At 53.3% G+C, this 9,841-nt stretch overlaps 1 protein-coding gene across 9 annotated transcripts in view; it reads left to right on the top strand.

Annotated features, from left to right (window-relative positions):
• The first annotated feature begins 8,035 nt into the window (after positions 1-8,035).
• Positions 8,036-9,841, top strand: part of FZR1 (fizzy and cell division cycle 20 related 1) — a 20,704-nt gene continuing 18,898 nt past the window's right edge. For 2 of the 9 annotated variants that reach the window (XM_040629606.1, XM_040629605.1), the window contains exons 1-2: positions 8,036-8,199; positions 8,836-8,970. In XM_040629606.1, the coding sequence (XP_040485540.1) occupies positions 8,887-8,970 (84 nt within the window). In that variant the 5' untranslated portion in view covers positions 8,036-8,199; positions 8,836-8,886. The remainder of the gene's footprint in view (positions 8,200-8,835; positions 8,971-9,841) is intronic. The other 7 variants (XM_040629608.1, XM_040629607.1, XM_040629612.1 and 4 more) reach the window with 4 other exon arrangements.

Below are 9,841 nucleotides of genomic sequence, written 5' to 3'. Positions count from 1 at the left end.
CCCCCCCCCCCCCCCCGCCGCCCCCCGCCGCCACCTCCCTTCCCCCAGTCCGTCTTCCCCGCAGCGGCCACCAGACGGCGCCTCTGAGCACTCGAGTCAGGTCCCAAGTCCTCCACAAGGCCTTGCACGACCCTCCCCTGCCCTGTCCCCTTTCTGTTGCCCACTCTGCTCCAGCCAATCAGGCCTCCTCAATGTTCTTCCAACAGGCCAGGCCCAGTTGTGCCCCAGGACTTTTGCATGTGCTGTTTACCTGGAATCTTTTCCCCTCCGGGTACCTCTCTGAAATGCCTGCTCCTTTGTTCAAACATCCTCAGTGAGGCTTGCCTGAGCGCTTGAGTTGAAATCACAACCTCACTCCTAATGCTCCTTTATCCTGTGCTCTGTTTTCTTTTTCTCCATAGCATCTCTAGTTTCCTGTACACTTTTCTTCATTGGTTTATTGCCTGTTTTCTCCGCTAGAATAAGAGCAGGGGTTTTGTCTGCCTTGTTGTCCGCGACATGACAGCTGTGTGGTGGGTAAGCGGCAATCCGGAAAATAAAAATAAAGTCTAGTCTGCCGTGTTTGCCAGTTCCTATAGTTTAAATCTTCCCACCAGGGTCCACGCGTGCAGTTCCTGACCGTGACTTCTGTAGTCTGTGCCCACGGGCTTCCACACACCAGTAAGTGGCCCCCTAGCACGGGGACACACCAGGGAAATATTTGAGGAACACCCATCCACAGGGGTGCTCCCTAAACAGTGGCAGTGCATTTACACGCTAACAATCAGACCGTCAGAAGGATGGGAAGACCTACCTGTGTTACAGGAAAGCAGTCCAAGTTTGACCTCCAAACGCGGAGCCCTCAAGCAGGATCATGCGATCTCATCTGCATAAATGGAGTTACGTATGTAAATTACATAGGGGTAACATTTCTGAAAAATCCCCAAGCACTTACCCAAAGTACTTTCAATCGTATACCTTCCTGTGCTACTTGGAATTTTTTACCACGGTATTTACTTTGACATTTATTAGGGATGGAGACGCTGGCCCCTTTACGGGCAGCGCACAGCTTGCAGAAGGCAGGGTCAGGATTCGCCTGGCCACTCAGGTTCTTGCTTCCTGGGCCCGGCAGAGAGCGTAAGGGAGTGAGGCAGGCATGAAGGCATGCTGGCGTGCACCTGTGCGGCTGTGTTCCCGTTTTTAAGGGAAGACAGACAGCAATTGACTCGATGCACCATCTCTCATTTAAGAAATGTGCATGGGGCGCCTGGATGGCTCAGTTGGTCGAGAGTCTGCCTTCGGCTCAGGTCATGATCTCGGGGTCCAGGGATCAAGTCCAGTGTCTCGCTCCCCGCTGAGCGGAGAGTCTGCTTCTCCCTCTCCCTCTGCCCCACCCCTTACGTGCGCACACACTCTCTCTAATATAAATAAATAAGAAGCTAAAGATAAATAAAAGAAATGTGGGCCATTAATTAAAAACATCAAAATGCCACGCGTAACGAAGAAGTCACTTTGACAAGACCAACTACTGGTTTAAACATTCAGGTGTTCATTTCACAAATATTTATTGAACACGTACCATGTGGCAGGCAGCCCCAGGCACAGAGGGCATAGAACGAGATCGTCTCTGGTCTCCTGGACTTGATGTCGTGATATTATTTTTTTTAAGATTTTTTTTTAAGTGATCACGCCCAATGTGGGGCTTGAACTCACAACCCCAAGCTCCAGAGTCACATGCTCTACCGACTGAGCCAGCCAGCCGCCCCCCGATATTATTGTTTTCAATGTCTTCCGATGTGTTGGAGAGCGGACCCCAGATTGAGTTTGCAGTGACCTTGGCTGGCCTGCAAGGTCACCATCTCCACTGTGTTTTGTGACTCAGGCTAATATTCATGCCAGGCCTCCCGGGGGGCCGGGCACCGTGTGGACTCCGGAAGGCTCCCTGGCAGAGTGCCAGGTGTGATTGGCCCCCAGGATGTGCTGGGGAAGGAGCTAGACCCAGGGGTGCAGGAAGCAGATATGGGAAGCCACACCCAAAAGCAAGACCTGTATACATCAGGGAGCTTGGAATCTTGAACCTCCAGACCTGCGACAGACTGATAGCAGGACAGACATCTGTGCTAAACGCAGACATCCCACACCTTCCGTTCTGTGGCTCCTGCGCACCTGAGCAAGTCTAAGCTCGAAGCGTCAGCGGCGCCCTGCTCACCCTGAGGCTTCTGGGGAGGACCGTCCCCGTCTCCTGCAGCTTCTGGTGTTGCTGGCCATCCTCTGCCTCCCTTGGCTTGTGGACACATCGCTCCAGTCTCTGCCTCGTCCCCACATGGCCTTCCCCCTTTCTCCGTGTCTGTGTCCAGATTCCCCTCTTACAAGCACGCGCGCACTGGCTGTGGGGCCCACCCCACTCTGGTATAACCTCGTCCTAACTTGCTGACTACAGAGACCCTATTTCCAAATAAGGGTCCATTCCCAGTACTGGGGGGTAGGACTTCAACATGTCTTTTGGGGGGACACAGTGAAACCCATAACGCCCTGTTATACTTCTGATGTCAGGTCAGGTGTCGGCCCAGCCCCTGCCCCAAGCCAGGCTGAGTGAGAGAATTCATCTGGGCTCCTCCACTGCCTGTTCTCAGCGCCCAGGGCAGAGCTCAGGAGTGACTTACGGAATGTTGACCAGGCTCTGTCACCCCTCTGGACTTCTAGTTTGTCAAAAATAGGCAGCTCTGCTTTAAAAAAAAAAAACGGGGGCGACTGGCTGGCTCAGTCTGTTAAGCATCTGCCTTCGGCTCAGGTCATGAGCTCAGGGTCCTGGGATCGAACCCTGCGTTGGGCTCTCTGCTCATCAGAGAGCCTGCTTCTCCTTCTGTCCCTCCCCCTGCTTGTGCGCACGTGCTCTCTCTCTCAAATAAATAAAAATAAAATTTTTAATAAATAAATAAATAGGAATTCAATGATGCCCCCCCCCAAGTGCAACCAGAGAGAGGAAAGGGCTTGTTCAGCAGTATGGCAGGTGAGCCCCAAATTGAACGGGGTGCCAAAAACCTCAGCACATAAATCGGTAATATTTTAATGCATTTTTTTTCTTTTTAAAAATCGGCACGAATGTTGAGATCATTGTAGAGCCCCACTGCAGGTGTAAGAAATAACCCCAGAAGGCCCAGTGCAACCTTCACCCAGTTTCCCCAGCGGTGACGGGGCACAAAACCCACGCAAACCCCTCTCGCAACATCATGACCAGAACGTGGGCACGGATGTAACACACGCATCTTACTCAGACTTCCCCAGCGTTAACTTGGACTTGGGCGTGTGTTTGTGCGTATTAAGGTCTATACCGTCTTATCCCTGCGGAAGTTTGTGTGTCCACCAGCGCGATCATAATACGGAACAGGGCCCACACCACGAGTGTGGGAGGGCTGAATAGTGACCCGCCCCCAAAATGCCCGCTCCCTCACCTGTGTGCTATAAAAGGAACTTTGCAGGTGGGAGTAAGTTACAAATCCTGATGTGGGGGCGACCCTGGGTTCCCCGGGGGGCCCGGTGTCCTCATGAGAGCAAGGCAGAGGGTGGGAGTCCCAGAGATGGGCAGACCCCGCGCTGCTGTAGATGAGGATGGAGGGGGGCCGCGGGCCAGGGATCTGGGGCCTCTGGAAGCCCGAAAAGGCAGGAGCCGGGTCTCCCTGGGGCCGCGGGAGGGACCAGCCCTGCCCGCGCCTGGGTTTTACGCCGGAGACTCACGTCGGATTTCTGACCTCCAGAATGGTGAAATAACAGCTACGATGGGCTGAGCTAGTAAGTTTGGGGGGCTCGTCGTGACAGCAGTGGGAAACCACACTGGGTACTGTCCCGTGCTATCCTCTCATAAGCCCCCCACAGTCCTCCCTTATTAACGAGTTATTTTTAAAAATCAAATTTAGTGCAAAACAATCCAAACTTTTTAAGTAAAGACAGGATCCAACTTTGACCTCGCACGAGCCCCCTCCCTGGGCTCAGGCAGATCCCAGCCCTGTCGGAGGCTGTCTTGGGTTTAAAATAAGACACCCACGTCAGAGGGCAGGGGTGGCATTTTGATTCACAGAAATCTTGCTCCCTCTCCTCCCTCCCCGGTGTGCGTCCCATTCTGTTGGCAGCGAAAGTAAGAAGCACCAGGGATTTGGACACTTTTTCATCACCATCAGGGTGGGTTTTTGAAAATCCAGCATCTGAATTGTCCCATTTCGCTCTGCGGTTCCACTTCAGCGGGAATGGTGGTGGTGTGGTGTGAGGAGCAGTGAGAGTAGACGGAGATATTGAATCTGGGGGGGGGGGTCTGAGGAAGGGTGACCAGACCTAGTCTGGAAGGGCAGACATTCAAGAAGGGCCTTCATTTGACCTGTTTGATGTTAAAGAGTTTATTTACTGTTTAAATTTTTTAAAAATCATTTTTTTAAGATTTTTTTTAAGTAATCTCCACACCCAACATGGGGCCCAAACTCACGACCCCAAGATCAAGGGTCACGTGCTCTACCAACAGAGCCGGCCAGGCGCTCCACTTCATTTACATTCATTGATCTACTCTGTGCCTGCACTGCTCTGCACCTTCTTTGTTCAGTAGCATTTTCTACGATAGACATGTTCTTTTTTTTTTTTTTAAAGATTTTATTTATTTATTTGACAGAGAGAGAGAGACAGCCAGCGAGAGAGGGAACACAAGCAGGGGGAGTGGGAGAGGAAGAAGCAGGCCCCTAGCAGAGGAGCCCGATGTGGGGCTCGATCCCATAACGCCGGGACCACACCCTGAGCCGAAGGCAGACGCTTAACTGCTGTGCCACCCAGGCGCCCCTACGATAGACATGTTCTGTGTCGGCATCATTCATTATGATAGCTATGGGCTGGGGGGCGGAGCTGGGGGCTTTGGAGCATTTCAAAGGTGGCCAGTGTAGCTACAGAACTGACTTTTTAGTTTTTTAAATTTATTTTAAATAGAGGCGGAAAAATCTGACATTTGATTCAGTTATTGGAAACGTTTTAAGCATGCTTGGAATACCTAGGGTGCATGAATTTACTTGTCCCACTGTCGATTTTATAAATTATAGAGATCAAATATTTCCTTTTTTTTTTTTAAGATCTTATTTATTTGACACACACACACACACACACACACACAGAGGAGAGACCAAGCACAAGCAGGGGGAGTGGCAGGCAGGGGAGAAGCAGGCTCCCCACTGAGCAAGGAGCCTGATGTGGGGCTCCAGCCCAGGACCCTGGGATCATGACCTGAGCTTCAAAGGCAGATGCCTCACCGACCGAGCCACGCGAGCACCCTAGAGATCAAGTATTTCCAACGAAAATTAGCACCCAAACTGAGATGGGGTATAAGCGTATACACGCTGGATTTTATTTTATTTTATTTTTTTTAAAGATTTTATTTATTTATTTGACAGAGATAGAGATAGCCAGCGAGAGAGGGAACACAAGCAGGGGGAGTGGGAGAGGAAGAAGCAGGCTTATAGTGGAGGAGCCCGATGTGGGGCTCGATCCCACAACGCTGGGATCACGCCCTGAGCCGAAGGCAGACGCTTAACCGCTGTGCCACCCAGGAGCCCCACACGCTGGATTTTAAGACGTTATGAGGAAAGGAACATAAGATATCTCCTAAATGTTTTGACACATTAATTAAGTATATTAAAATTAATGACACTGGTGTCTTTGTATTTTTTAAATGTGGCTACAAGAAAATTTAAAATTACTTATGTGGCTCACGTTATGTGTCTCCTAGAGGACGCTGGTCTAGATCCTACAGTGTTTGCTGAGTTCCCTGACATCAGATATAAGTATGTCGCATAACATGGATCATCTCATACCGAACGAACCGAAATCGTGTGCCATGGTATATTCTTTTCTTTCAAACGTTTGCCCCAAAGTCCCTGATCGACTATGTTTGAGACTCTAATTCCTCACTCCAGATATCTCTCCTTGTTTTTTAGTCTTCTTTTTAAAAATGTATTTAATTATTAACATACAGTGTATTATTTGTTTCATGGATACGGGTCTGTGATTCATCAGTCTTACACAATACACAGCACTCCCCACAGCACATACCCTCCCCAGTGTCCATCACCCAACCACCCCATCCCTCCCACTCCCTCCACTCCAGCAACCCTCTGTTTGTCTCCTGAGAGTAAGAGTGTTTTATGGTTTGTCTCCCTCTCTGGTTTCGTCTTACTTCATTTTTTCCTCTCTTCCCCTATGATCCTCTGCCTTGTTTCTCAAATTCTACAGATCAGTGAAATCATAGGATAATTGTTTCTCTGACTCATTTCGCTTAGCATAATACCCTCGGGTTCCAACCACATCACTGCGAATGGCAAGATTTCATGTTTTGACGGCTGCGTAATATTCTACCGTATGTATATACAGACCACATCTTCTTTATCCATTCATCTGTCGATGGACATCCATAGTTTGGCTATTGTGGACATCGCTGCTATAAACATTGGGGTGCCGGTGCCCCTTCAGATCACTACATTTGTATCTTTGGGTAAATACCCAGTAATGCAATTGCTGGGTCTTAGGGTAGCATCTTTCCTTGTTTTATTACTCTCTATGCTTCAGGTCCAGGCAGATGGGAATTTTTTTACAACCGCTTTATTTAAATACAATTCACATACTATAAAATTCACTCAAAGTGTATAATTCACTGGGTTTTAGTGTACTCAGAGTTATGCAAGCATCATCACATCAATTTTAGAGAACTCCATCACCCACCCCAGCAAGGAAGTTCCTAGCAGTCACTCCCTATGCCTTTTCCTCCCCCCATCCCCAAGCCCCAACCACCACCAACCTACTTTCTGTCTCTACACATTTGCCGGAACATTGTGGACATTTCATATAAGCAGAGTAATACAACACAATACAACACAACACAACATATACAATACAACACAATGGCCTTTTGTATCTGGCCTCTGTCACTGAGCATCGTTTCTGCCAGGTTCACCCTCGTGGTAGGGCGGTCAGCGCGTCACTCCTTTTTACCGCCAAATAATATGCCATGACTTGGATATACCGCATTTTGTCCACCTAACCATCCGTTACAGACATCCGGGTTGTTTGTACTTTTTGGTGATTGTGAATAATGCTATGAACATCCGTGTAAAAATTTTCATGTGGACACGACTTCAATTCTCCCGAATAGATAGATACCGAGGAGAGGAATCCCTAGGTCCTCTGGTAATTCAACGTGTAACTCTTTGACCGTCTTCCACAGTGGCTGCCCCATTTCCCATCCCACCAGCGACGTAGGAGGGCTCCGTCGCTCCCCGTCTTCACCAACGCTTGTTGCTCTCCCCCCCCCCTTCTCATAGGCGCCCCAGCAGGAGTGAAGTGGGAGCTCACTGGTTTTGATTTGCATTTCCCTGATGAGTAATGGCGATGAGCGACTTTTCGTCCGCTTCTTGGCCAGTCATCTATTTTCTTTGGAAAATGTCTGTCTGGATCCTCTGCCCATTTGGGGGTAGGGGGGCAGAGATGGTTAGGACTCGTCCCCTGCTTCCATGGCCTGGACGAGCACTGGGCAGGAGCGCAGTAAATGCTGACCGACTGACCCAACGTCCTGCCGCCGGCAGCGGGGTCGGCCTGTCCCTGACATGCACCTGTTGTTGAGCCCATCTGTGCTTATCACGCAGTGCGACTGCCCTCATGCGGGTCCGCCTTTGAGTGCTCGGTCCTGCGACTGTCCCCTACTAAGAGCCACGTCCTAAACTAAGCAGAGCCATTCCCGCAGATCCCACGCAACAGGCTCCTCGGGGCGCCTGGGAACCCAGCCGGCTTCGGTTGCCCGTGGCAACGCGTGGCGCCGCGCTTCCTGTATTGATTCGAATCACGGGCTACGTCACGTCCTCCCGAGATGCCCGACGCGCGCAGGCGCAGTCGTGCGGGGTGGGCGGGGCGTGGCGCGGCCCCGGCGGGAGGCCCGGGCGCGCGGGGGCGTGGCGGGGCGTGGCGGCCGCACGCAGCGCGCCGGCGCGGGGGCGTGGCCGGCCGCGGGAGCGCGCGCGGCGGAGGAGGGCTCCGGGAGGCCGCGGAACAGCGACCGCCGCCATATTAAGGAGCGCGGAGCCCGGGGTCCCGTCGGCGGCGGCCGCGGCCGGACCAGTGCAGCTGCGGGCGGCGGAGGCCGGCGCGGCGTGGTGCCGGGAGAGGCGGGGTTGGCGGAGCCAGCGGGCGACCGGAGCGAGCCAGGTGAGGCGTCCGGGATCTGGGGACCCGCCCCCCAGGCCCGAGCCGCGACCCCCCGAGCCGACAGGGCCCGACGGCGGCGCGGGCCTACCCCGGGCCCCCACCCCCGACACCCAGCTGGCGGCCCCCACGCTCGGGCCCCTCCGGGAGCCGGCCAGCCCCCCAGAACGCTGCCCCCCGTGCCGAACTAGGCCCGGGGTGACCTCCGCATTTCACTCCCGTCTTCACCCCCAAACCCGGCCCTGAGTGAGCGCCCCAGCCCGAGCCACCTGCAGCCCGAGACCTCCCCCCGCACCTCGCGTCCGAGGTCCGTTTATAAATAGGGGGCTGAGCTGTCCCCCAGAACGGCTCTTCATCTCTGGCCTCTCGAACCCGCCTCTTCCAAATTGGGACCATCCCAGCTCAGGCCCTGCCCGGATCGAGACTGCCCCCCGTGGCTGTCACGACACAGCCAGGCTCGAACCAGGCCCCCTTCCCCCACTTTGTGGCCCCCGAAACAGGTAGACGGAGGTGTGGAGACCCTGTCTATGTGGGCGCCCCTCTGGGTTCCTGGCACCCAGAAGCATTTAGGCATTGTCACTTGAGTGCATCCGTGTCCCCCCCCTTTGCTCCCAACCCCACTGCCTTCTGCTCCCCCAGCCTCCCAGTTTGACCGGTCTCAGCTGCCATCCAGCCCGTGTCAAGCTCTCCATGTGGGCCCTGACCCCACCAAAATCTGAGACGGCCTGTCTCTGCCCGGCTACCATCCCATCCCGGAACATCCTGCCTCCTCCTGTAAGCACCCGCCCCACCAACCGGGAGCCCCAGGTGTGGAATGCTTCTCCCCATCACAGCCGTGTTCCCCCACTAAAAAATTGTGGACCCCCACCCACTGGTCCTGCACTGTCTAGACCTGCCTCCAACCCAAAGCTGGAGACCCTCTGCTGTGCAGCTGTCTAGCCTAGGCCTGTTTTGTTTTTCCCTGTTCTTTTCTCGGCAAAATCCTCCCCTCTTTCAAGTGCCTGTTATGCTAAGAACTAGCCCCCCCCCCCCCAACTCCAGTCCACAGAGTGATGACCTCATGCCTCCCGCTGGAGAGGCTGCACCGCACCCTCTACCCCCCCTCCCATCTCCTTACTATACTTTAGATGGGGAGGATTTACCAAAAGAAAAACAATCCACCTCAACATGCACAGCTGTTCCCCTTACCACAGATTGGGGACAGGTGAGAAGGTCTTTGAAATGAAGGAGCTTGGGTGGTCTCTGCTGGAGGGGGGCGGGGATTTGCACACTAGAGGCTGATGAGATCTTTTGGGGACAGTCCCCAGAGTGGTGCATTGTCCCGTAGAACGCACTCTAGGCTGTTGTTCATGCAGAATTTCTCGTGGGCCGTTTTGGCCTTTGAGGTCATGGGCCCCTTCTGTTTCAAGAGAAACTACTGGCCTTCTGAGCCCCAGAGTGCAAGCAGGTGCCCTGGCTGTTACAGGGCACTTTGCCGAGTGAGCAAGGTTCCAGTGCTCCAGGAGGGTTTTGTTGAGGATTGTGGGCTCTCCCCCTGTGAAAACCAGGCTTCTGGCCCTCGGATGGCTCTCGGTTCAAAGGACAGTTGCTTTGCTGAGTGGTGGGTAGTGCCCAGGGAGCTAGCTGTGCTGGCAGTTTGCTGCCC

Source organism: Ursus maritimus, unplaced genomic scaffold (genome assembly GCF_017311325.1).
Source record: "Ursus maritimus isolate PB19 unplaced genomic scaffold, ASM1731132v1 scaffold_14, whole genome shotgun sequence".
Taxonomy (NCBI): domain Eukaryota; kingdom Metazoa; phylum Chordata; class Mammalia; order Carnivora; family Ursidae; genus Ursus; species Ursus maritimus.
This window is presented reverse-complemented; position numbering and strand designations above follow the sequence as displayed.